Below are 23,417 nucleotides of genomic sequence, written 5' to 3'. Positions count from 1 at the left end.
TGGGAGGGGAGGAAAGGGCAAAGGGCAGGTCTGTGCCTAAAGGTTTGTGTCAAGTTTGTGACCTAATTTTTGTGCCAAGGGAAACTGAATCCAGCTGCGAACAGCAATCTAATTAAGAGATTTTGCAAGTATTTGCTTATTTTGCACAACTTACTCTGCTATTAGCAGTCACGGAGAGGCAAGAAAATCTGCTGAGCAATAAAATCCCACTCCCTGACGAATGAAAATCCACGGGGCCTTCCCACCTTGTTTCAAAATATCCCTTCACCATCATGAGGGCTAGAAACCTGATTGTGTGTGTAGCGTGTTTGAAGCTGAAAATTTTAGGATGACTGATGACCGTTGGGGTCCCTTCCAGCCCTACAATTCTATGAAGCAAGACGCAAATCAACACCTGCGTTGTGCAGCAGAGGGTCACTCCTGCCTCCTGCTTATAAGCCAGGCTTTTTCTCTTTCCTGTTCCAGCTGTTGATTAAGTTCCTCCAGTAAATTCTTAGCTGGCATAAAACAGGTCTGAGGAAGAGGGTCTAGCCTCATAGGAACTGAACTTTTCCCACACAAGGAAATAAGCAAGCTCCACACTTAACCCCCCGCCCCCTGGCTTTTTTGGAAGGTGACTGACAAGAGGAATTGTCACTACTACCAGAGAAGTAGTAGATGACCTTATTTTTGGATGAGAAAAGCATTTGTCCAGTTCACTCTGTTTGGTGTTTGGCGACACTGCAACCTTCCCATCTCCGTCCAAATCCCTGTCTCTTTTAGATTTCCTCATCTCACCTCAATGAGCACCCACTCTTCCAGAATGTTTAACAGCAAACGTCCAAGTGCCTCTGGCAGAGCACCCTCATGCCCTCACCCACCTACGGGCGCCTCCAAGCTCAGCTCAAAGCTTATGCGCTGGGATGGGGTGGAGAGGACGGACCCCCCCCCAGGGGCTTGGCCAATCAAACACCCTGCCCTTTCTCCCACAGTTCCCTCCCATATCCAGTGGGTCAAGAGATCCTTAACACAAATGGCTTAGCTAAAATAAGTTATGCAACTCTCCTGCTCAAGCCCCATCGAGAAAACCAGTTGCACGGAGACCGAAAGAGCAATGTGAAGCAAGTTTGACATTTGTACATCTCCGTTATTGAGGCTTGCAAAACTGATGCGTTTAATGAAGAGGGTTTGGCCAGATTGCCTTTATTAGCTTTGGAAGTTACATTTCATCTCAAACAGGAAGGAAGCCCACTTTGTGATTATTTCCCACTAGAAGCAACCTCTCTGCACGCTGTCTATATAAAATTGCCTTCAGATTACATTATACTACCAATTGAAAGGGTACAGAGGCAATGTTTAGCCCTAAACAAATTCAGCCTGGCTTGTAGAACTTCATGATTTGTTCCCCCCAAATGTAATTAGCATTGACTCTGGAACACTTATGACTGAGCAGCTCTGGGAAATACTATTAAAGGTCAAGAAATTACCTTTGTGATGCACCAGACTCCCCCCCCCTCCCCAAATGTATTTTTAGTTTTCCAGGGAAAGATGACCACACATACAAAATGGACACACAGAGACCGGAGGTTAAATAAAAGATTTGACCTTTATTTAAAATACAAGGCATTTGTACATAGTGTTTTATGTCACGGGACTAATGAGCACAATACTGGTTTCTCCCCTTGGCATAGGCAGGGCGAGTTGGGGGTCTCCCTGGCTGTTAGTGTTAATTGCAAAGTGGGAACCCTCAAGTCAAGGCAACTGAGTCTTGTTAAGGGCTTTGTGGCACAGCTATAAGGAAGTCAGGATTTTAACTTAGATTAAAAACATACCATAAGGCCAATACGCTTGGTACTATTGCGATTCCTACTTTGGCTTGTGAGACTAGGTTTTTAAAAATAAAAAAAAAGAAGAAAGAAAGAAAGAGGAAGAAAAACCTGTACAATTTTATAAAATTTGTGTTTTTCTTTTTACATTAGTTACACGCACGCACACACACACACACAAATCCTTATACTTCATAGACCTTTACTTCATATTGTAATGATGTCTTCTTTTTTGCATATCATCTTAGGTAGACAGTGACTATGCTGGTGAATACTAAAGGTGTTTGTAATACAATACGGTGTAAAAAAAAAGATAAAGGGAAAGATGAAAGAGACACACACACAATATATATATATATAAATGATTATCAAAAGGAAAACAAGACGTTATAACAGATACGCCTTGAAACCTAACCAAGGGAGTATTTTTCAAGGCCACGCATGATTGTTTTTGTAAAAGCTCCAGATCCTTGCAATGGACCTGATTTACGTAGTGCGAAAAATATGGGGCCAAAGGACAGAGTCCGCCAAGCACCACTGCTGCACATGAGGCACCCATGCGCAAAACCCCAACAAAATGAATGGGGAAAGAGGGACAGCAAAGAGGGCTTCCTGGATTGCACACCAAAAAAGAAAAGGCTACTTCTTCTAAAAGTAGGAAGGGTGTTGAACACATGGATGTCATTTTTTTTTACAATATATATATATTTATTTATTTATTAAAAACTCACAAAACATGCATTAACCATGATAAATAGACTTCATATAGATTAGGCCCTGGGTATCTTTATAGTTAAGATGGCTTAGAGGTGTTTATCGATTTGGTTAGCTTACATCTGTCAGAAATTAACCTGACCAGTCCCCACTGTCTGGCTGAGTGAGGTGGGGCAGGGGAGGGGAGTGGGGGGGGCAAGAGGCACAAGCGTCAGCGTTATACGGTTCGTGTTAATTGTCTTGCTCTAGCAGATTAACGGAAGTGCTGTTTAGTGCACATACAAACTGGTCTGCTAATGCAAAAGTTTCCATGATATTAAAAAGATACACTTCAAGCTTAACTTGATTAAGCAGCATATTTCAGATAACAGCTGTTGAAGTTAAATATTAATATGGCCGTTTGAGTTTCTGTCAGTACAACGGGAGGTCTCATCCGACTCACACCCAGCCACTGGTCAGTTTGTAGAACATCTCTTCATCTAAACTTTCGTTCTGGTCTTTCGCACGCGTCGACAAGAAAATGTAGCCGCCAATGAACTCGTGCACCACTTTGCAATCCACTTCGGTGCAGATGAAGGACACTCGGACGTCATCTGCAAATTCTACTGTTACCTGAAAGTGCAAGGCAAACACAAAACTTTGTGCCAGCCTAAATGGTTGTGCTCAAGGGCCCTCCATGACAATACTGCCACTTAACTCACACCAGCTGGAAGCGAGCAGACTGTTTGGGCAGCGTGGAACCTGCGCGCACCCAAGCCACCGTGTCGTTCAGATGTGGTGGCTCGGGTGCACTGCAGGCCCCGCAGTGAGTGCTGCCCGGCATTTTGTCACCCCCCCTCAGTGGTGACACCTGGGGCGGCCCGCACCCACTGCACCCCCCTTCCTCCACCCCTGAGTGTACACAGGAATTATTCCGTTCTATCACAACAACCCCATAAAGTAGGCTAGGCGGAGACTGACTGACTCAAAATCACACAGCTCCATGGCTAGCAGGAATTTGAACTCTCCTAGGTCCAATATTTTATCCACAATCCAGATGATTCTACCAACCAAGGTTGAGAGGACTAAGAATACAGGAAAAACACATGTGATTCCTCCCCTCTTACATGCCATTTCCTTCCTCAGCTTTGTCAAAACCAGGAGGTTTAATTTGTGGCTCTGACAATGTTGCTGGACTTCAGTTCTCAGAAGCCCCAGGCAGCATGACTAGCTTCCAGGGATGATGGGATCTGTAGCCAAACAACACATGGGAATCTAGAGGTTAGCCACCACTTCTCTAACCAGAGTTTACCCTGACGACTGAATCGAGGAACTATGGTTAGTGCCATTCATATGGCTATATTTCCCACCTGACTGACAGAATGGAAAGATCTTAGATAGCCACAGGCCTTTCACCAGCCAGAGTTTCCTTATCAGGTGAATGCCATATCCTTCAATAAGACAACCTAGTCAAATGCTGAGATCATCAATTGCTAATTCATCTGGTCACATGAGCCACCATTTTTAACATCTTCAATGTATAATCAAAGTATATAAACAATCTGAAGTTCTTTAGGATATATTTTGGCCCTCAGAATTCTCCCTGGGGTCACACCCTCTGTTCTAAGCCCACATCCCTCAATGGCTCTGCTTCAGATCCCAGGTTTATTGGCCTGGCTGCCATGTGTTGCTGAATGGCAATAGTGCCTCTTGCTGACCTTCAGCACGCCCAGAGAGCTCTAAGCCTTGCTTACCATTTTTATTTCCCAATTCACGTTCCACTGTTTCATGTTGCTGAAACGCCACGTCTTGATAGCGTCGCTGGTGCTTGCATCCATCCGTATCAGCCGGTTGTAGGCGATCCCAATAAGTTCTTCCTTCTTGCCCCCTTGGAACCTGAGGTGTCCAAGTTGTATAAATAAACACTTTTACATCAATGTCTCATTCTTTCCAAAAGTGCCTAACAGTGAGAAAGTACTAACTGCCTCCAGAGAAGCCCACTCCTTGGGCTGTTTGCTGCACTTACTGTGGATGAGTTATTACTGTATGAGGGATGGCTCCCGAAGGCAACAAAGCAGTTAGTACTTTCTGCACTGACTCATGCAGAAGCACAACGAGTAGCCTCTTGTGTACACTAGCAGTTTTTATGTGGCTCAGTACACCCATACCCACACCCCGCCAGCACTTTGGAAATGCTGTCCTATGTGTACATTCACTCTAACAGATTTTTTACTGCTCTGTATTGCTTTTTATTCAGCTGTTTTCATGGTTGAGAACTGGTTTCGGTGACTTACTTTGGAAAGGCAGTGTAGAAAAATAAGTTTTGGGGTGGGGAAAGCCTTTACTCGTGATTGTGCAAAGCACTCTTTCCCTCTGCCTAGATCCCAGTGAGAAAACTCAAGAGGAGGTGGTTTATATTGTTATGTTCCCAGTTCCACGTTCTTAAGGGCAATGAGTAGGCATAATCCGGAAACTGAAGAAGCCCATATACCCAACTGGCCATTCCAATCTCTCAGCTCACACCTGCACACTGATGTTTTTGGTGGGTAACTGCACAGACCTTGCAATGAAGTGTGTGATGCCGAACTCTGGGAGGGACTGCCAAGCTTGTATAAATCTCATTTTGGCTTCAATGAGACTCATCTGGGCGACGTTCTGATGGGCCTCCAAGATCCGGGCAGTGATCTGTAGGGTAGCAACACAGAGAGTTGATACTCTGCATTTACAATGGCAAGAAGGGAACAAAATACAGAGAGCTGCACAAAGGGTGTGTGTGTGTGCAGAGGAGAAGGTTTATTAAAATGACCGCAACATGCCCCTGCACAGTTTCTTGCCTCCACTTAAACTTGCAACTGTGCTCCTGCAAATGTCTTGTAAATACTGATCTTTGAGGATGTTTTTCTGCGTGTTGTATGTCTTGAAAATGTGAGCTGCTCTGATTATCATTATTTTTAATAACCCTGCACATTCACAGAAACAGCTGTGCACCCATTTATCAAGTGGTGGGAAAGGAAGCACGCCCTGGGAGACGCAAAGGCACCTGGGATTGTGCAGGGCCAGATTCTCTTCCTCCCCAAAAAGGAAGAAATGGTTTCATGTGCACAGATACGTACCTGCAAATGGGTGGTGGGCAATATCAGTTACATAAAAGTAGGGGGGAAATGCCCCCAAATTAATTAGCTAGTGAAAAATGACAAGCATACCCTGGCTGTCTCAGCTACCTTTTTATTTTAAAAAGACTAAACATTTTTTTCTAATCCCTTTGAATATGGAAAAGGAATGGGGATAAAGTAGGCAGCCTCTGCAGAGGTCTCTGGATTTTAAAAAACAGGCAAAGCTTCCAGGAGGTTTTCAGCTCCTCTGTCTCTCCCCCACTGAGGTTCTTGTTCCCTTTCCCTTCCTTGTTTTTTCTCTGTCTTGGTTAATTCTTTGTTGAAGGATTTGCAGTTTTTAAAACCCAAGCATGTTAGCAAAAGCAAAGGTCACAGCAAAAGCAAAGGCTGCCAAAGAAGCTGCCCGCTCTGGTGGGGGAGGATGCTGAGCAAAGGAAATAAGGCTGCTCATTCTTCCTCCCCCACTCTAGAATATGTATTCTTCATTCATCTAGAGGGGCATTAAATGCAGCAGTGAAATCTTCTGCTCACTTGCAGGGAGCAGCAAAGGCCTTCCAGTGACCAGCAGCAACTGGCAATGTGCTTTCTCCGCTTACAACCTGCCTGCCACCGCAGAGCTTTTAGAGCTGCCAGAGGGGCTTGACGGCTTTGCTTAGAGCTGGGCTGGCAAGGGCCAAGAGCCAAAATGGAGCGCATGCACGTTTAGTCACTGCACTTGGCAATGCGATGGGTAGCTGCACGTCCTTAATGTCTGGCCAGGAAGTGTTAACTTTCTATCACCTCCACGGTCTCACATTTTCCTTGTTTCACATTTTATCTGTTTGACCATAAGCCTGTGGGCATGGGCCATCTGCTTCATTGTTCTTAATGGCAGTGCAGCACCTAGTTGTTTAAACACTTGATTTATTTATTGCTACTATTAAGGAAGAGAAGGGACAGCAGGAGCACTGTGCAAGCAATGGGCTACGGGAACAGAGTGCACCATCAGGGTTGCTGCCTATCCATAACTCTCTCCGTGTCTCCTGGAAGCCAGAAGTCATGAGAGGGATCAGCGAGAGCAGCTGCATTAAGAGGTCTCCTTTTTTCCACGGCTCATTGACATGGCAGGTGCTTACCTCTAAGCTAGGATGTGTGACCATTAGAGCATCCTTGCTAGATCAGAATTTCCATCCAGCCCAGTGCCGTTTCCAACAATGGAAAGCCCACAATTCCCCGTTTAGTCTTCCAGTCAACTGCTTATTTTAGAGCTACACTTCCTCTGAATGTGGAGGCTCTATTTCACTATTGCTGGTATCTAAGCCCTTTATTGATCTGCCATTACTAGTGCATTTCCTGGGGTTAGAAAGCAAAGGAGGAGACACAAGAGTAGCTACGTACAAAACGCAGCACACCCTTGTCCCAGAGGAAAGCAGGTAGCAGGAGAGATGGGAGGGTGGGGAATCTCCGCCCGTCGCTTCTTGTTTACTTGTATGCCATGACATAGCATAACACCACACGGAAGCGCTTGCAAGTCAACACACGCTACATTTCTTAAAGTGCATCTCTGGGAGCCCCTTCCCTGCTTTTAAGCATATATTCACAACACAGCAAAGTCTTTTAAGTGCTTGTTTATTTTATGTTTACTGTCACTTACCAAGTCTCTTATATAGCCTGGCTGCAGAAGGCAAATGCGAAGAAAAGAAAAGGAAGCAGAAAAAAAGGCAAATCAGAAATATGGCAACAAAGCAAAGGGAGGAAAATGCGCAAATTATCAACAATTGCAGTTCAAATCAATTAAAACAAAACAAAAACTCAAAACCTTTCACCAAGAACAACTGTCCTGGGGTGAAAAGCAGCAGGAAATGAGCACAAGCATGAAGAAGGGAGCAAAAAGAAGGGGAGCAAGACCAGGGGCTCCCCAGGCACTTTGGGCTGCAACAACCCAGGGCTGGCTGGGGCTGGTGGCAGTCCAAACCATCTGGAGGGCGGCAGGTTGGGGAAGGCTGTTCTAGTAGAGAATGGAGACTCAGCCATGGGATGACCTTCCACAGCCCACAGAATCTTGGGAGATTTTCACCCTGTCCTTTATTTAAGGCAAGCTTTTAGCTGACCGAGTTGATGAAAAATGGAATAGCAAACAAGTCAGCAAACCAAAATAAAAATGCAGGATTGTCATCTCAGATTGGAGAGCGAGAAAAAAAGAAGCGCAAGTTAAACTGTGTTTTCTGCAGCTCCTGATATCCAGATCCATGGAATGAACTTTTGCTTTCTGAGCAGAAAGAATCAAGTACTGCAGCATAATGAATTGTTGCTTTGAGTGTGAACGGCTCAGTTGCTGAATGTATGTAAGTTACCCAAATCACATCAAACAAGCAGAAATCTCCAGCATGTTTCTGGTGTGGCGGCTGTAGCGAAATAAGAGGCCACCTGAATGGCAACAACAATTTCTATAGGTAAGAGGAAGAGATCCTATTTCAACTAAATAGGGGGGGGGGACTCTGCACCCCCGTTGGCACTTTTCACCAAATGTCTTTTTGCCAAGAACTACCTCCATTTTGCAGAAGGGCTCGGGGGGAAAAGGCTCCCTTTCCGAGGCCCAACACCTGGCAGCATCTCCAGTTGAAATGTAATCTCAGGTAGAGTCAGGCAGGCAGGGAAAGTCCTCTGTGCGGAGAACTGTTGCCAGTCAGAGCGGACAGCACACTGCTAGAAGAGACACAGTTCAGTAGCAGAGCCTTGGCCCCAGCATCTCTGGGCAAGGCGGGCCAGATTTCCTGCCCAAAATGCTGGAGAGCCGCTGCCAGTCAGTGCAGACAGCAGTACTGTGTGAGGTGGATCAATGGTCTGAATCAATATAAGGCAGATTCCTACATTCCTTAACTGTTAAGATTTGATTCCTAGAGCTTGCTGTCTATTTCAAGTGTGGCAGCTGAACTTTGCACTGTAAAGCGTGAAGCTCTGTACAGTGGCACCTCGACTTATGAAAAATTCGACAACCGAATTTTTTGACTTACGAGTGGGGCAAATGGCCGCACGCTTACGAATTTCTCGACATCCGAACGGAAACCGTGGCGGTTTTAGATAGGGTTTTTTCGACTTACGAATTTGTAGATGGGGTTTTGCTTCGACTTACGAATTTTTCCGTTTCCAATGCATTCCTATGGGAAATCGTGTTTCCGATGGCGTTTTTCGACTTGCAAATTTTTCGACCTACGAAGGTGCCTTTGGAATGGATTAAATTCGTAAGTCGAGGCACCACTGTAGTGGAAACCAGTCCTGCTCACAGCAGTGGAAACAGACCTGGCATGTGACAAGGGCTATCTTTACTAGTCCACGGATGCTGTAAATCAGGGGTCAGCAAACTTTTTCAGCAGGGGGCTGGTCCACTGTTCCTCAGACCTTGTGGGGGGCTGGACTATTATTTTTTGGGGGGTGGGGGGGAAAATGAATTAATTCCTGTGCCCCACAAATAACCCAGAGATGCATTTTAAATAAAAGCACACATTCTACTCGTGTAAAAACACGCTGATTCCCAGGCCGTCCATGGGCGATTGGGCTGTATCCTGCCCCCTGGCCTTAGTTTGCCTACCCATGCTGTAGATTCGTATATCAACGGGTTGCTACTTCAGAAGCAGCAGCTCTCCCTGCTCTCCACTTACTCCCTGCATTTTACAAATTCCACAAGGGCAGCATTTCCTTCGTTCCACCAACAACACATCACACGACATCTCTGTGCAGCCTCCCAGATCTAAGCAATCCAAGGAAGGCAATGCTAACAAAATACAAGTCCACACCTCTTGCCAGCTTTCCTTAACCGAAGCCCCCCTCCTGCTTCTCCACTCAATCCATTTCCACCTCAAGGGAACCCAGAATGGGCACACTTTATCCCACCCACCCCCCACCTCTCCTGCTGCCCACAACATCACTTCTTAATGTAAGAGTTGTTTCCCCCTGGGTCTGTGCCCTCTTGCATGCTTCAAAGGACATTTTTCAAAACAAATAAATGGTAATTTCATTACATGCGCTCTCCCTTCTCCACCATGCTGGGTATAATGGCTCTTTCAGAGAATAAATGAAAGTTATACAGGTCATCAGCACTATGCCACAGCAAGAGATCCACCCACCCCGCTTTTCTGGATGGCATCTCCCTCTCTGGCACACAGAGGCTGTCCCTGCAATTCAAGAACAGGAAGCAACTTTCCTCTAATTAAATTTCCAAAAAAAAATCCTCCAAGTGAACATTATAAAAAAAACTTCTGCTGCACTGCCCAAGTAATAAACAGTCTGTCTGCAATCCACCCCCATGCTTTCTGTTACCTTAATCCTAACCACCTCCAACCTGATGTCTTCCAGATGTTTTGTACTACAATTTCCATCAGCGTAAGTGTGCCAGCTGGGGTTGATGGGAGTTGTAGTTGAAAACATCTGGAGGGCAGCAGCTTGGGGAAAGGAAAGCTGCCCCGTATACCCTGTTCTGAATCATGCATAGCCGAGAGCTCCAAAAGCACAACACATTTCCTGGAAGTGTTCCCTTCCAGTGGTAGGAATGTCAAGCATTTAAAGTTGAAATGGGGGCGAAAACCCACCATGGAAGATGTACTAGGACCACAGCATGTTTGAATTTTCTGTGCAGCACTTAAAGAAATATTAAGAGGTATGAAAATGGTCTGAATAAATGAGTAAATGGATAGATACACTGCTCAACGCCCACGCGTGTTGCTAGGACACCAAAGAGCAATTGTGTGATGGCACACAAACATTAATAGTCACAAGTGCCAACCAAGGAGTTACACCAAAACTTACACATGACTGCAGCATCACTGAGTCACATGTTTTGGTGCTCGTTTCAGTTATCGCAGGACACAACTTAGAATGCTACTAAACACTCAGAAGCCAGTTTGGCTTTGGTGGGGAAAACGCAGGAATTTAATATACGCATTCAACAAAAACGTTTTGTTGAATTCATTCCTGTGTTTTCCCCACAAAAGTTGAAATCTTTTCCAAGCCTTTGAGTTTGTAAAGCAGCCCAAGCATGTTCAGAAGGCAACTGTGTAAACTGAACTAAACCAAATCCTAGTGCTGATTTATTCTGCCAGCCATAGCTTTCATTCTAGACCAGACTATGTCAGTTATGAACTACTTATTTCCACTTCAGATCACTTGATTCTATCAACATCCATGGGGTCAAACTTGTTTAAGTGGAAATATATTGGCAAAAAAATATTTTTTTTGTTTTGTTTTACTGTGCTGGGCTTGGAATAAAACTTCCAAGGAGCGCTGCTCAAGATAACCAAATCCTTCATTCAGCAAATTCCCAAGTTTGGTCACTTTTTAACAATAGCCTGAACAAAACAAATTAAGATCAATTAAGCAGCGTTAATGAAACATCCTAATTGTTTTTTAAAGCCATCAAATATTAAGAGGTAGCTTTTAAGTAAATTTATAGATGGCAATTAACTGCTTTAAGATTCTGTTACACAGAAAAAAACATCTTCACCATTGTGCTGGAGAGGATGCAAGGCAGTTGGAAGGACAATTCCATACGTGGTGAGCAAATGGACTTGTGCAGCCATTCTGGGGAAAGTGTGTTTGTGGAGAGAAGCAGTACTACAAATCAGAATGTGCAATTTAATCCAAGTCTAGGTTTACTAACAATATTTAAGGAAGATCAGCTCAATTATTTACATTATAAGGAGCTCATCACTTTCTTTTCCTGGTGGAAGCATGACGACTCCTAGCACAGAACTGGTGAGGACTTGAACACCTACTGCATATCAAAGGATGGGGACAGAATGTATGGCCTTATCTGAAAAATGGGCAAGACAGAGTTCATGCCTTGAACAACTCATCTGATGATTCCCCTGAAATACGGCACCCCTTTATAAAACAAAACATTTGAATGAACTGGCACCCACCGACTTTGCACATAGGTTTATGGCTAAATCAAGCACACTAAATCTCCTGTTCTGGGGGTGGGGGAGAGGTGGAAATGGGGTAAACTTAATGTCCTGTTCATACAGTGGTGCCTCGCTAGACGAATTTAATTCGTTCCACGGGTCTTTTCTTATAACGAAAAATTCGTCCAGCGAATCCCATAGGAATGCATTGAATTTGCTAGACGAATTTTTCATAAAACGAATTCGTCTAGCGAGGCAACCTCCGCTCGAAAAATCCTTTCGTTAAGCGGAAATTTCGTTAAGCGAGGCACCACTGTATTTTGTTGAAAATCAATAAAAAATAATTAAGAGGTACTCTGTAAAAAGTCACGAGGGACTGGGAGTAGAGAGAGAGAGGGTGAGGAGAGTGTTCAATTAGCCTCCTGAAAGGGAAATGCAAACAATACTACTTTTTCCACTGGTAGGGCAGACAACTACAGGTGGAGAGAGATTTCTTAAATTCTGGTTTGGAGTGGGCAGAGTGGAAGGAACAAGAGAAAAACACAGCAGAGGCAGACAGCCTGAACTGTACGTGTGAGATTACATGCTCACCATCCACCACCTTCTCAAGCAACTGAACAATTCCCACTACAGTGGAACCTCGGTTTATGAACACCTCGGTTTATGAATTTTCGGTTTATGAACTCCGCGGACCCATCTGGAACGGATTAATTCATTTTCCATCACTTTCAGTGGGAAAGTTCGCTTCAGATTATGAACGCTTCAGTTTATGAACAGACTTCCGGAACCAATTGTGTTCATAAACCAAGGTACCACTGTAGTGGAAACAGGCACGACCACTCTCCAAAGCACAGGGAAGTTGACAAACAGATCACACACCTCTGTACACCATGTTAATCAATCTGGAATGACCGTCAGTATTGTAATTATGAACACAGAGCAGACTCCCCACTCCATCTTCAAAGATGCATTAACCAAACAGCAGATGGGGGGGGGGGGGGAAGAGTCTATTTTAACCATTTTTTAAAAACCCACCTAGATTTTTCAGTGTCATCAGTGCACACAATGCTTGGCTTCACAATAACACAGCAAAGGAGAGAGTCTTGCCCCCAATGACCTTACAATCTTATGTCCAATATTGAGCTGGCCAGCATAAGGAAGTGGGTCCAAAGTGGAGGAAACGATCCTTTGAGCGTATTTGGAAATCCACCCACCTCGTTTTCCGGACAAAGGCTCCAGCAAAATAAGACTCCAAAGTTAAGTACCTGCTTGTTTTTATACTTCTTCAGGTATCGAGGGGAAACCAGACATTCAGGGTTGATGTCCGTAGTGACCTGCTCAGCAATTATCTGTGGGTCTGGGTTCAGATGCTGCATTTTCAGAAAAGACAAGATGTTCTGAACTTCCAAGTTGTATGAACTGTCGGCCATGGTTTTGCCCTTGGAGGCTAGCCGGCAAGCTGCCATCCAGTGTGCATACTGCTTCTCCTGCAGTTTGAAAGGAAGAGGAGGTGCCCATTAGGCTGCAGCCTTTGCTTCATTTCACTCTGGTTCTGACAATTCCAGACCTGAAATTCTTGGTACATACATGGTAAGCCAAACTTAACACCAAATGCATTTGCAAGATAACCAACCATAAGAAAGGAGACAAAAGGTGATTGAGCGAGTGGTTGCTGAACAACTCCAGGCACGCCTGGAAGAAGCGGACCATTTGGATCCCTTCCAGTCAGGATTCAGGCCTCATCATGGGACTGAAACTGCCTTGGTCGCACTGGTTGATGATCTTTGGTGGGCTAGGGACAAAGGTGAGAGCTGTCTCCTAGTCCTGCTGGATCTCTCAGCGACTTTTGACACCATCGACCATAACATCCTTCTGGACTGTCTAGAGGGGTTGGGAGCTGGGGGCACTGTCATACAGTGGTTCCGCTCCTTCCTCCTGGGCCGTGTTCAGAAAGTGGTGGTGGGGGACGAGTGCTCAGACCCCTGGGCTCTCACTTGTGGGGTGCCTCAGGGTTCTGTCCTCTCCCCCATGCTTTTTAACATCTACATGCAGCCGCTGGGAGAGATCATCAGGGGGTTTGGGCTGGGTGTTCATCAGTATGCAGATGATACCCAGCTCTACCTCTCTTTCAAATCAGAAACAGTGAAGGTGGTGAAGGTCCTGTGTGAGAGCCTGGAGGCGGTTGGAGGATGGATGGCAGCTAACGGATTGAGGTTGAATCCTGACAAGACAGAAGTACTGTTTGTGGGGGACAGGAGGCGGGCAGGTGTAGAGGACTCCCTGGTCCTGAATGGGGTAACTGCGCACCTGAAGGACCAGCCTGGGAGTCATTCAGGACTTACAGCTGTCCATGGAGGCTCAGGTCAATTCTGTGTCCAGGGCAGCTGTTTATCAGCTCCATCTGGTACACAAGCTGAGACCCTACCTGCCTGCCGACTGTCTCGCCAGAGTGGTGCATGCCCTAGTTATCTCTTGCTTGGACTCCTGCAATGCGCTCTACGTGGGGCTACCTTTGAAGGTGACCTGGAAACTACAACCAATCCAGAATGCAGCAGTTAGACTGGTGACTGGGAGCGGCCGCCGAGACCACATAACACCAGTCTTGAAAGACCTACATTGGTTCCCAGTACGTTTCCGAGCACAATTCAAAGTGTTGGTGCGGAACTTTAAAGCCCTAAATGGCCTCGGTCCAGTATACCTGAAGGAGCGTCTCCACCCCCATCGTTCTGCCCGGACACTGAGGTCCAGCACCAAGGGCCTTCTGGCGAGAAGCCAAGTTGCAGGGAACCAGGCAGAGGGCCTTCTCGGTAGTGGCGCCCGCCCTGTGGAACGCCCTCCCATCAGATGTCAAAGAGAAAAACAACTACCAGATTTTTAGAAGACATCTAAAGGCAGCCCTGTTTAGGGAGGCTTTTTAATGTTTAATAGATTATTGTGGTTTATTTTTCTGTTGGAAGCCGCCCAGAGTGGCTGGGGTATAAATAATAAATTATTATAATATTATTATTATAAAAGGGCTCATCTTGCACAAATATTGTGGCATTCTGTTTCGTGAAGTCGTGTTGGAATTAAGTGTCAATCCCAGTGAATGCTGAATCCGAAAACTGTATCTGTGCAACCCTGTATTTTCACCTCCATATTGTGGGTTGCAGGTGGGAGAGACACATATATAAAATTGGTGCCTTGTTTATGGCCACCCAGCACAGCTTATGGCTGAGGTGAAATTTTACCTGGGGGCCGGTGCAACTATCCCTAGGTATGCAGCCATATGTAGTTAAATATGAATCATTTAGTACACGATTTGCAAACTACTACAGGGTATGGATCAAAGCTGCACTAAATGTGCAGCTGAAAATAAGCCACCTTTAGTTACTTCCCTTCCTTCTGTTAAATTGAGAAAAAAATTGTTTGTGGCACTGTTTCACCTCACTGGCTCTTGCTGCCAGGTCAGCAGTGAGAAACGTCCTCAGGTTTTTGCTGGCAGCCACACAGTGATGATTTGTCACCTTAAACACCTTATAGGGCTTGGACCCAGGCTATCTAAAGGATCACCTGTTCCCCATGATTCTTCCCACCTGTTAAAAACTTCTGTGGGAGGCTCTGATCTTGTGGCCTGCCACTGAGGACAAGGCCTCATTGTTGGTGGTGTCTAGGTTCTGGAACTCCCTCTCTTGAGGAGGCCTGCTTAACCCCTACCCTCAAAGGCCTACAGACAAAACCACTCTGTTCAGATGGGCCTTGGATACTGACTGATTCTCAAGGGCACTGCTGTTTTGGTGTTTCAGCTGTCTATTTTCAGTTGGTTCAAAGAAACAAATGCACCTGCAAGCAACCCGCACATAAAATAAACCAGGTGCTACAGTACGCTAGGTAACGTTGCCTCCAAGCCTCCTTGTCCATAAGGCTCCATATGCAGGGCCAGCCAGTCCCAGAATTTTGTGGTTCGCAGGAGAGCCCTGCAGCGCTCACCCCCTACTCACTTTTCACGAATAAGCATGTGCAATAGCTGCCCTGTGACAAATCCCCACGATGCAAACTTACGTTATCACAACGGAGCCAAATTTCATTCATGCCTTCAGCCACAGGGATCAGAAGTTTGATGTTGAACTTCTGGCCAGAGATGTTGACATCAGGAGTCACCTCACACCCTACAATAAAAAGGGCAAGATTTTATACTCTGCGTAAGGATGTGGGTGTGGATAAAATGTGTTATACTACACAATGCAGGAAGAAGTCTGGTTTTGGGTTCACTATTAGCAGATAATGATTACAGAAAGGGATGGAACAACTCGTTCCTGGATTCCCTTTTGGACACAGAGGCAGCTGTGAATGAAATTGAGGAAGGATAGAAAGCACAGAGCAAAATAATAATGGCCTACTATTCATAATAATATGGGACGCGGGTGGCGCTGTGGTCTAAACCACAGAGTCTAGGGCCTGCCGATCAAAAGGTCGGCAGTTCGAATTCCCGCAACGGGGTGAGCTCCCGTTGCTCAGTCCCAGCTCCTGCCAACCTAGCAGTTTGAAAGCATGTCAAAGTGCAAGGAGATAAATAGGTACCGCTCCGGTGGGAAGGTAAATGGCATCTCCGTGCGCTGCTCTGGTTCACCAGAAGTGTCTTAGTCATGCTGGCCACATAACCCAGAAAAACTGTCTGCAGACAAACTTCGGCTCCCTCAGCCAGTAAAGTGAGATGAGCACCGCAACCCCAGAGTCGTCTGCGACTGGACATAACAGTCAGGGGTCCCTTTACCCTTTACTCATAATAATGGCCTAATATTTGTAAGAATGGCTTACTATTCAACCACTTGTGAAGGTAAAGGGGGGGCAGGTGAGTCTGCTTGGACACTCCAGTCTCTGACATGGGTGCTCTACCCCCACCTTTTGATCTCAAAAGTGAGGTTTGCTTATTTTTAAATTTATTTATCCGAATAAAAAAGAATACAGTACAAAAACACAGGAAAGGGAAGGGGAGAAATACAGCAAAAGGACCGATGCAATATATATACAAGGTACATCACAACTTTTTCAAGGCACAAAAAGTTCCAAAATTCGTGCTGCATACATTAAAGTTGCCAAATGCCCACAGCTGCTGTAATTGTGTCTTTCTTGTCTTTGCTGGATGCATATGGAATAAAGTTCTGCTAGGTGGAGTAAAATGATTGCAGGTCTTCTTGCATACCCTGGATTTTATGTGAAATTTTCACTGCTAGTGCTAAAGTTCAAAAAATAATACGGTTTTAATCAGCGCTTTGGGGGAGGGGTGGGAACACTACCGAAATGGTGAGAATACCCCAAATGTGCAGGTAGATCTTGATGAACGCGGGCACCAACTTCAGGGCTGCAGCTTTTAATACAACCCTCCTCTGTAGATGGAAGCAGTATGGTTCTTAAAAGGAATCACTTTTCTTGGAAGCAGTGAAAGCAATTTTAGTCCTTTTTCAGCTCCTCCTAAAGAATTCCTTTAAAATTCAGTCAGCAGCAGCAGCTTTGTTCAAAAGCTCCCAAAAAGGTATTCCAGGCTTCCCTTTCCCAGAACACATCCTCGTAGCTTTAGTCTGAGGTCATTTGGCAGCCTCTCTCCATTTCTGCCTCAAAGGCTTTTTTTTCTTGAAAGGATGTCAGCCATGCCTGTTTCACAACCCTCCAAGCTGGAATACTTTACTGCTTAATACAAACAGAGCTGGTAGCCTTAGGAATGTCAGATGCAGCAGAAATTCCTTACAAATGGTATCTGAATAAGGGTCTCTGCATGTAGCATACTAAAAGGGATGGGGGGGGGGAGCTGCTTAAAACCAGGAAATGCTATTAGATAATAAAATAGCTTAGTTTTGATTATACAAAGTAGCACTGGTTTTGTTTCTCAAAAAGTTTTTTTCTCATGTCTTCTAAAAGCTCCCTCATTGCAATTTGCTTTACCCTTTACCCTAGTAAATATTATCTATAATATTATGTAGTTATTTTAGGAGCATACATATTGGTGGAGATATCAGATTACCTGTTACTGCATTATTATTACAGGTAGGTAGCCGTGTTGGTCTGGGTCGAAGTAAAATAAAAAAAATTCCTTCAGTAGCACCTTAAAGACCAACTAAGTTTTTATTTTGGTATGAGCTTTCGTGTGCATGCACACTTCTTCAGATACAGTGAAATAGAGTGAAATACAGTGCATTATTGTTGTTGTTGTTGTTGTTATTACTACCCCCTTTTCTGACAGGGATAGAAATAAGAACAGCTGAAGTCTCTCTCTCTAATTTACTTATGCAGAATGAAGTCTTGCTTTCAGACCAGGAGCAAAACATTATGTAGGGACTCTGCTTGTTACAGATAAAGCAGTAGCACCAATCGCTTGGGAAATGGGGGCACAGCCTTGCTATCCTACTCCATGAGCCAATTGCACCCTCTAAAATTTATTAATGTGGCACAATGGCCAACGTAGCTTTCATCAATTCTGACAGCCCTCAGGACGGCCTCTTCCCTGCCTCCAACGAAACAGTATGGCATGACAGAGGGGTGAAGTAGCGGCTGAACAAACTACCAGTGGGATGATATTGCATGACAAGCAAAAAGAAATGTTTACGCCCTTGCTTGGACCAGGGTTCTTCTGCCCATCTAGGTAGCAAGCAAAGACACCTTGATCACTTTTATTTAAGTGCTGCAGAATTTAAAAACAAATGAACCACGAATGCAACACTAGAGGTGAAATGGGAAGAGGTATACCAAAATTGCATGTATTCCCTGACTGCCAGCCACATCCCCATCTCCGCGCACCCCCTTGCTATAAATGTACACACAGAAAGTATTGCTTTGTTCTATTACAGAGTTTTCTGTTTTGTTTGACTTTATTCCTCAATTCTCTTAAAAAAATCCAATCAAAAAACTATTTTAGAAAAACCCTGCTTGCCTTTTCTTACCTCTCAAATTCATCTGATGAGCCGGAGTCCCATTAGATTCTTCTTTGCTCTTGTAACAGGAGATAGATGTGTCTTTGAAGGTGCACCAGTACTGCTTGTAACCCTTCAGCGTCAGCTTCTTTGGCCTGTTAGCAATTAATATGAATATGAGGAAAAAACACGTTTGTACCCAGCATGTATCGCATGCAGCTCAAGTCCAAGAGTGATCTCCAGAAACTAAATCTGAAATGGTGGCAGAATGATAACCTCCGCCTAACCATGTAGAGTGGCTCCCACCAATCCTGTGAAGATTACAGGATGCAACCTACATGCATTTAACTTTATGAGCTTTATTCAGCTTTATGCACACGGCAAAAAACAAAAACAAAAAATGGAGGAGGGTCTCAGAAAAAAACTTTGGCAATCCCACCCACCATTGAACCCAATGTGTTTGGACTATGAGCAATTTTGGTTTTAGGCGTGATCCCTAGAATGGAACCTCTGGCTAAGTTGCAGGCTTATTGTATACCAAAGGGACACATTGCCCTGGCTCATATTTTCATCAGGAACCCATGCTGAATTATGTGACGGGGGAATGGTATGAGCTTGCCTGCTTACATACAGGTAACCATCCCGAGCCAACTGGGGCTTCCATATGAAAGGTCAACCATGCGGCTACCCCCCCCCCCCCAAAATTGACTTGATATTCTTTTCTACCCACCTTTTGGAGGGGAACTCATCAGCATAAGCCTCAGTGTGAATGTGTGAAGGTACCAGACAACGAGATGACCCTTGGGGTCCCTTCCAACTCTACAATTCTATGATTCTAAGTCTCTGTGATTCTGAGTCATAGTGTGTGGTGTTGTGTTGTGTTTTTACTTTCTGTTGGCAGCTGCCCAGAGTGAGTGTGGCAAGCAAGCAAGCAAGCAAATATCTCTGTATCTACAGTCACTGAAGTTCCCCTGCAACGCATAGCTATAGTCATGTGTTGCACTGCATTTTCCAGGCTCCATCAAATCTCAACAGCCATGCTGGCCGAGGCAAATGGGAGTTGCAGTCCAGAAAGAGCAGGAGAGCACCGGGTTGATGAATCCTATCCTGGAAAATGTGGCGCAACTGAACTGTGTGGGTTTTTTTTGTATTTTGGTGGGTTTTTTTGTAATCTGCATGGGCTGGCAATGACTAGGCCCCTCACAAACCAGAGCACCCTAGGCAAAGTAGCAGCAGATTCCAGAACCCTGCTGCAGTTGTGCAGAAACTGCTTGAGTAATAAATCAACGTGGATAGGTTTCTTGGAAGGCAGGATGTTTGCCAGCTGCTGTTGCTGCTGTTTATTCTTATTGTGCTTGTGATTCAACAGAGGCCTAGGCATTTGCCTCCAGTTCCTGCTCTCCAGTGTAGCTTTATGTTTTATCACCAAACAAGGTCCTACTTCTTCCCCATGCTGGCCTATTGGCAATTTTTAAGGAGGATTACCCATTCCACATGCCCCAAAAGACCCCTCCCTGGTCTTTTGAGAAATCTATAGTGGGACCTGCCTGATATTTTTCTTCTCACTTAAAAAAAAAAAAGCCAGGTTTCAAGTGCACTCTTTTTCTAGGGTGTTGTACTCAAAAGCGTTTAGCCTGTTATATCCTTGCAACAATCCTGAGGGCTAAGTTTAGAAGAGAGCATACAACTTGCCACATCACCCAGCAAGTTTCACAGAAAAGGGGTCATTTGAAGCCAGGTTCCCCTTGTTATCTAAACCTAACATTCTGCCAGCACCACGCTGGCTTCCACTTTAAAACTGCAGCTCTCTGATATGTCTCAGATTGCCTGAGGGTGTTTACAATGAAAGGAAATGCCCAGGAAACGAAAGGGAAAGGCAGTTCAGCTTCTCCCCACCCCACAATATGAAAAGAATCGGGGTGGAGATGGAGAAGCAGCTACCTACAACACACTGCAAGGATGACTAGGACTTCCTAGGGACCACTGATAGCCCAGAAAGCAGCCCACGTTTTAATGTGTTGCCATGCAAACAACAGTTCTCCACTTCCTCTACATACCTTGCTATATTACACATACAACCAATTCCTGAATTCCTGTCATGTCCAGAGTATGGTGGGTATTAGCTTGCAATAGACGATTAAGGCTGCCAAGACATTAGTCAAAGTCCAGACACAACTGTTTCCAGTTTCCACATGCCCTGATCCAAGATAATACTCTTCCTCCCCCCTCCAAATAAAAAGCCTTATTTAAAAATCAAAATAAATCTGACTAAAGAATAGCACAGCTAGCCTAAAGCTGGTGTTTTCTGGCAGCTTAAATAGAGCAAACTGGCTGGAATCAAGCTTGTTTATTATCCATCTATGTGCTCATGAAGTCCAAGGAAGGTACTGGAGTGATATTTGAAGCTACGCAACAGTCCCTAATTTTAGGGCAGCTGGGATGGCTGCCAGGGTTAACTCCGTCACAGAAAACATTTCAGCACCAGCTACTGATCTAAGGAGTAGTAAAGGACCTGAACCAGTTATCTAAAACGTAAGATGCTGGGTCTCAAACCATTCTGCAGTTCTTATCTCCAATATGGAAGCCATTGGCTGCACCCAGTGCTATTCCCAGTTTAGAGCAGACCCACTGAACTGAATGGAAATGACTCATTAAGGGCCATTAATTCAAATGGGTCAACTCTGAGTAGGACCAGCATTGGATTCAACCCATAAATTCGAACAATGGGTCACTTCACGCATAGACGTATATACAATTCTGGCATCATTTATTTAGCACTGAGGGATGAATTGCAGGTACCAAATCAATCAGCACAAATGATGTTTTCATACACTTCAAATCACTTAATTCCCCTAAGTGGAAGTACACAAACAAAATAAAAAAATCCTTCCAGTAGCACCTTAGAGACCAACTAAGTTTGTCATAGGTATGTGAACCTGATCAGCGTGCAGAGATTAGATGCGGTTATTATTGCATAGCTTGAAATATTACTCCAGTACCTGTCTTGAACTTCATGAGCACATAGATGGGTAATAAACATACTCAAAGATACTCTTAGTTGTGAAGCCCTGGCCTGGCAGTGAAAATAAACCCAGGGGCAGAGTGCCTAAGATGTTTAAGCCATCTGTAACATTTGAAATAAATCTACTTCCTAAGTATACGTGGTAGAAGCTGCTTCAGGTTTCAAAGCCAAGCGGAGGGAGCCCTAGAGATTCTAGGAAAGACACATTACAATTTTTATCATTAAGGTTCGCTGATCTTTGCTGCGCTCCCAGGATTTCCAGCCAATACTTACTTGAAGACTTTAATGAAGTCGGCAAGCTCCGGGATCGAAGTGATGTCACCCTGAAAACAAGACATCAGCCATTGTGTGTTTCATGTGCCAGAAACAAGAATCAGTACTGGGAGGGGAAGGATGGGGAGGGAAAATGCTTTGGTGATTCAGCTTATTAAAATGGTTGCAGGGTTGCTTCAAAAAGGCAGTATCCTTGCTTGAGGAGGAGGAACAAGAAAAGACCTAATTCAATTAAAAAAAAACAAATATAGCAACAAAACTTCAAGGACTTTCTAGCTATGGATAGCAAGCTAGAAAAATCTGTTGCTGTAGATCTTTGGAGAGGCTAAATGGTCTGGTTTTTTTCAGATGCTTTCAAACAAGAAAGACAGGCTCCTATTTAACTTTCCAGTGCAGTACAGCATTATAGTCATACCACTGAGCCTAGGGGTTGCCGATCAGAAGGTCGGCGGTTCAAATCCCTGCAACGGGTGAACTCCCGTTGCTCGGTCCCAGCTCCTGCCAACCTAGCAGTTCAAAAGCACGTCAAATTGCAAGTAGATAAATAGGTACCACTCCGGCGGGAAAGTAAACGGCGTTTCCGTGCGCTGCTCTGGTTTCGCCAGAAGCGTCTTAGTCATGCTGGCCACATGACCCGGAAAAACTGTCTGGGGACAAACGCTGGCTCCCTCGGCCAGTAAAGCGAGTTGAGTGCCGCAACCCCAGAGTCGTCCGTGACTGGACTTAACAGTCAGGGGTCCTTTACCCCCCCCCTTCTCCACACCAGCTTGCCTGCTGAGAAGCCCCGGCACATGGACCAGGCCTCTTGAACGGTGCACACCTAACTTCCCAACATAGTTGTGGGCCTTTATATTGGCAGCTTACTTACTACAAGCGATTCTAAGAGTCAAGCTCCCATAAGTGATCTTCTCACTAAAGAATTGCCGGGGTTTTCTGCAATACAATATGAAACCACTGCTGTATTCTAATGACCCAAGGAGCAGAAGAAAGCACAGTAAGTGTGAAGTCTGTTGGGTGTTATATTTGATGGGCCCTGCTGCTCTTGTGCAGGAGTGCCACAAGCTCCCAATTTTACCACAGCACCCCATGTTGTAGGTTGACTATCAATTCTTAAGGCTGGGGTGGTGGGCAGATATAAAGACTTTAATCCACTGACCAACATACCATGGTTCACCTGCAATTCTTGCAAGGAATGCTGGACTAGGGGGAACTGCGTAGGCTCAGAATAATTTTATTTATGCATACCTAGTCCATGTTAAAATATTATCTCTTGCCTTTTAAAACAAGATCAATGGCCTGTTCAGGTGATGTGCTAAGGGGAAAATCTCCTCATGTGTAGAAGGTCCAGGGTTGCATGTGGTGGCAACCATGTGGCCCAGCCCCACTAATTTAGTCCCAGACCTTCTTTATTTGAGCAAGGAGGGTTTGAAGTGGGCCTTCTGCCTGCAGCTGTAGAAGTCTCTGCTCAACTGGGAGCCCCTTCAGAACTTCCCTGCTCAACATGGAAATGTATGGGGTGAGTGGGCAGGGATGCGAACCTTGGGGGTGGGGCCAGCATGTTCCACTCCATGCCCCCAACACACTGATATTTCCTCTTCAGGCATTAATGCCTGAGAAGGACTCGTGGGAATCTAGCAAAAACGTAGACCATTCCAGACTGAGGTCAGCCCCCCACAGCTGATGACTTGTCATTGAGTGAACGTTGCTTTGCAACAGAGAATGGCAGCTGTGCCTCCAAAGCTATAAATGTC

General features: G+C 45.0%; 1 protein-coding gene across 4 annotated transcripts in view; it reads right to left on the bottom strand.

The window, feature by feature from the left end:
* Positions 1 to 1,566: 1,566 nt before the first annotated feature.
* The window catches only part of FERMT2 (FERM domain containing kindlin 2), a 97,669-nt gene continuing 75,818 nt past the window's right edge, over positions 1,567 to 23,417 (bottom strand). For 2 of the 4 annotated variants that reach the window (XM_060270794.1, XM_035099036.2), the window contains 8 exons: positions 21,667 to 21,716; positions 18,402 to 18,526; positions 15,529 to 15,635; positions 12,753 to 12,974; positions 7,245 to 7,265; positions 5,059 to 5,183; positions 4,253 to 4,394; positions 1,567 to 3,131 (listed from right to left, as the gene is read on the bottom strand). In XM_060270794.1, coding sequence (XP_060126777.1) covers positions 2,958 to 3,131; positions 4,253 to 4,394; positions 5,059 to 5,183; positions 7,245 to 7,265; positions 12,753 to 12,974; positions 15,529 to 15,635; positions 18,402 to 18,526; positions 21,667 to 21,716 — 966 coding nt within the window. In that variant the 3' untranslated portion in view covers positions 1,567 to 2,957. The remainder of the gene's footprint in view (positions 3,132 to 4,252; positions 4,395 to 5,058; positions 5,184 to 7,244; positions 7,266 to 12,752; positions 12,975 to 15,528; positions 15,636 to 18,401; positions 18,527 to 21,666; positions 21,717 to 23,417) is intronic. The other 2 variants (XM_035098956.2, XM_035099113.2) reach the window with 1 other exon arrangement.

The sequence above is a fragment of the Zootoca vivipara genome, chromosome 1, assembly GCF_963506605.1.
Source record: "Zootoca vivipara chromosome 1, rZooViv1.1, whole genome shotgun sequence".
In the NCBI taxonomy this organism is placed as follows: Eukaryota; Metazoa; Chordata; class Lepidosauria; order Squamata; family Lacertidae; genus Zootoca; species Zootoca vivipara.
The sequence above is the reverse complement of the archived record's forward strand: the minus strand, read 5'-3'. Positions and strand labels throughout refer to the sequence as shown.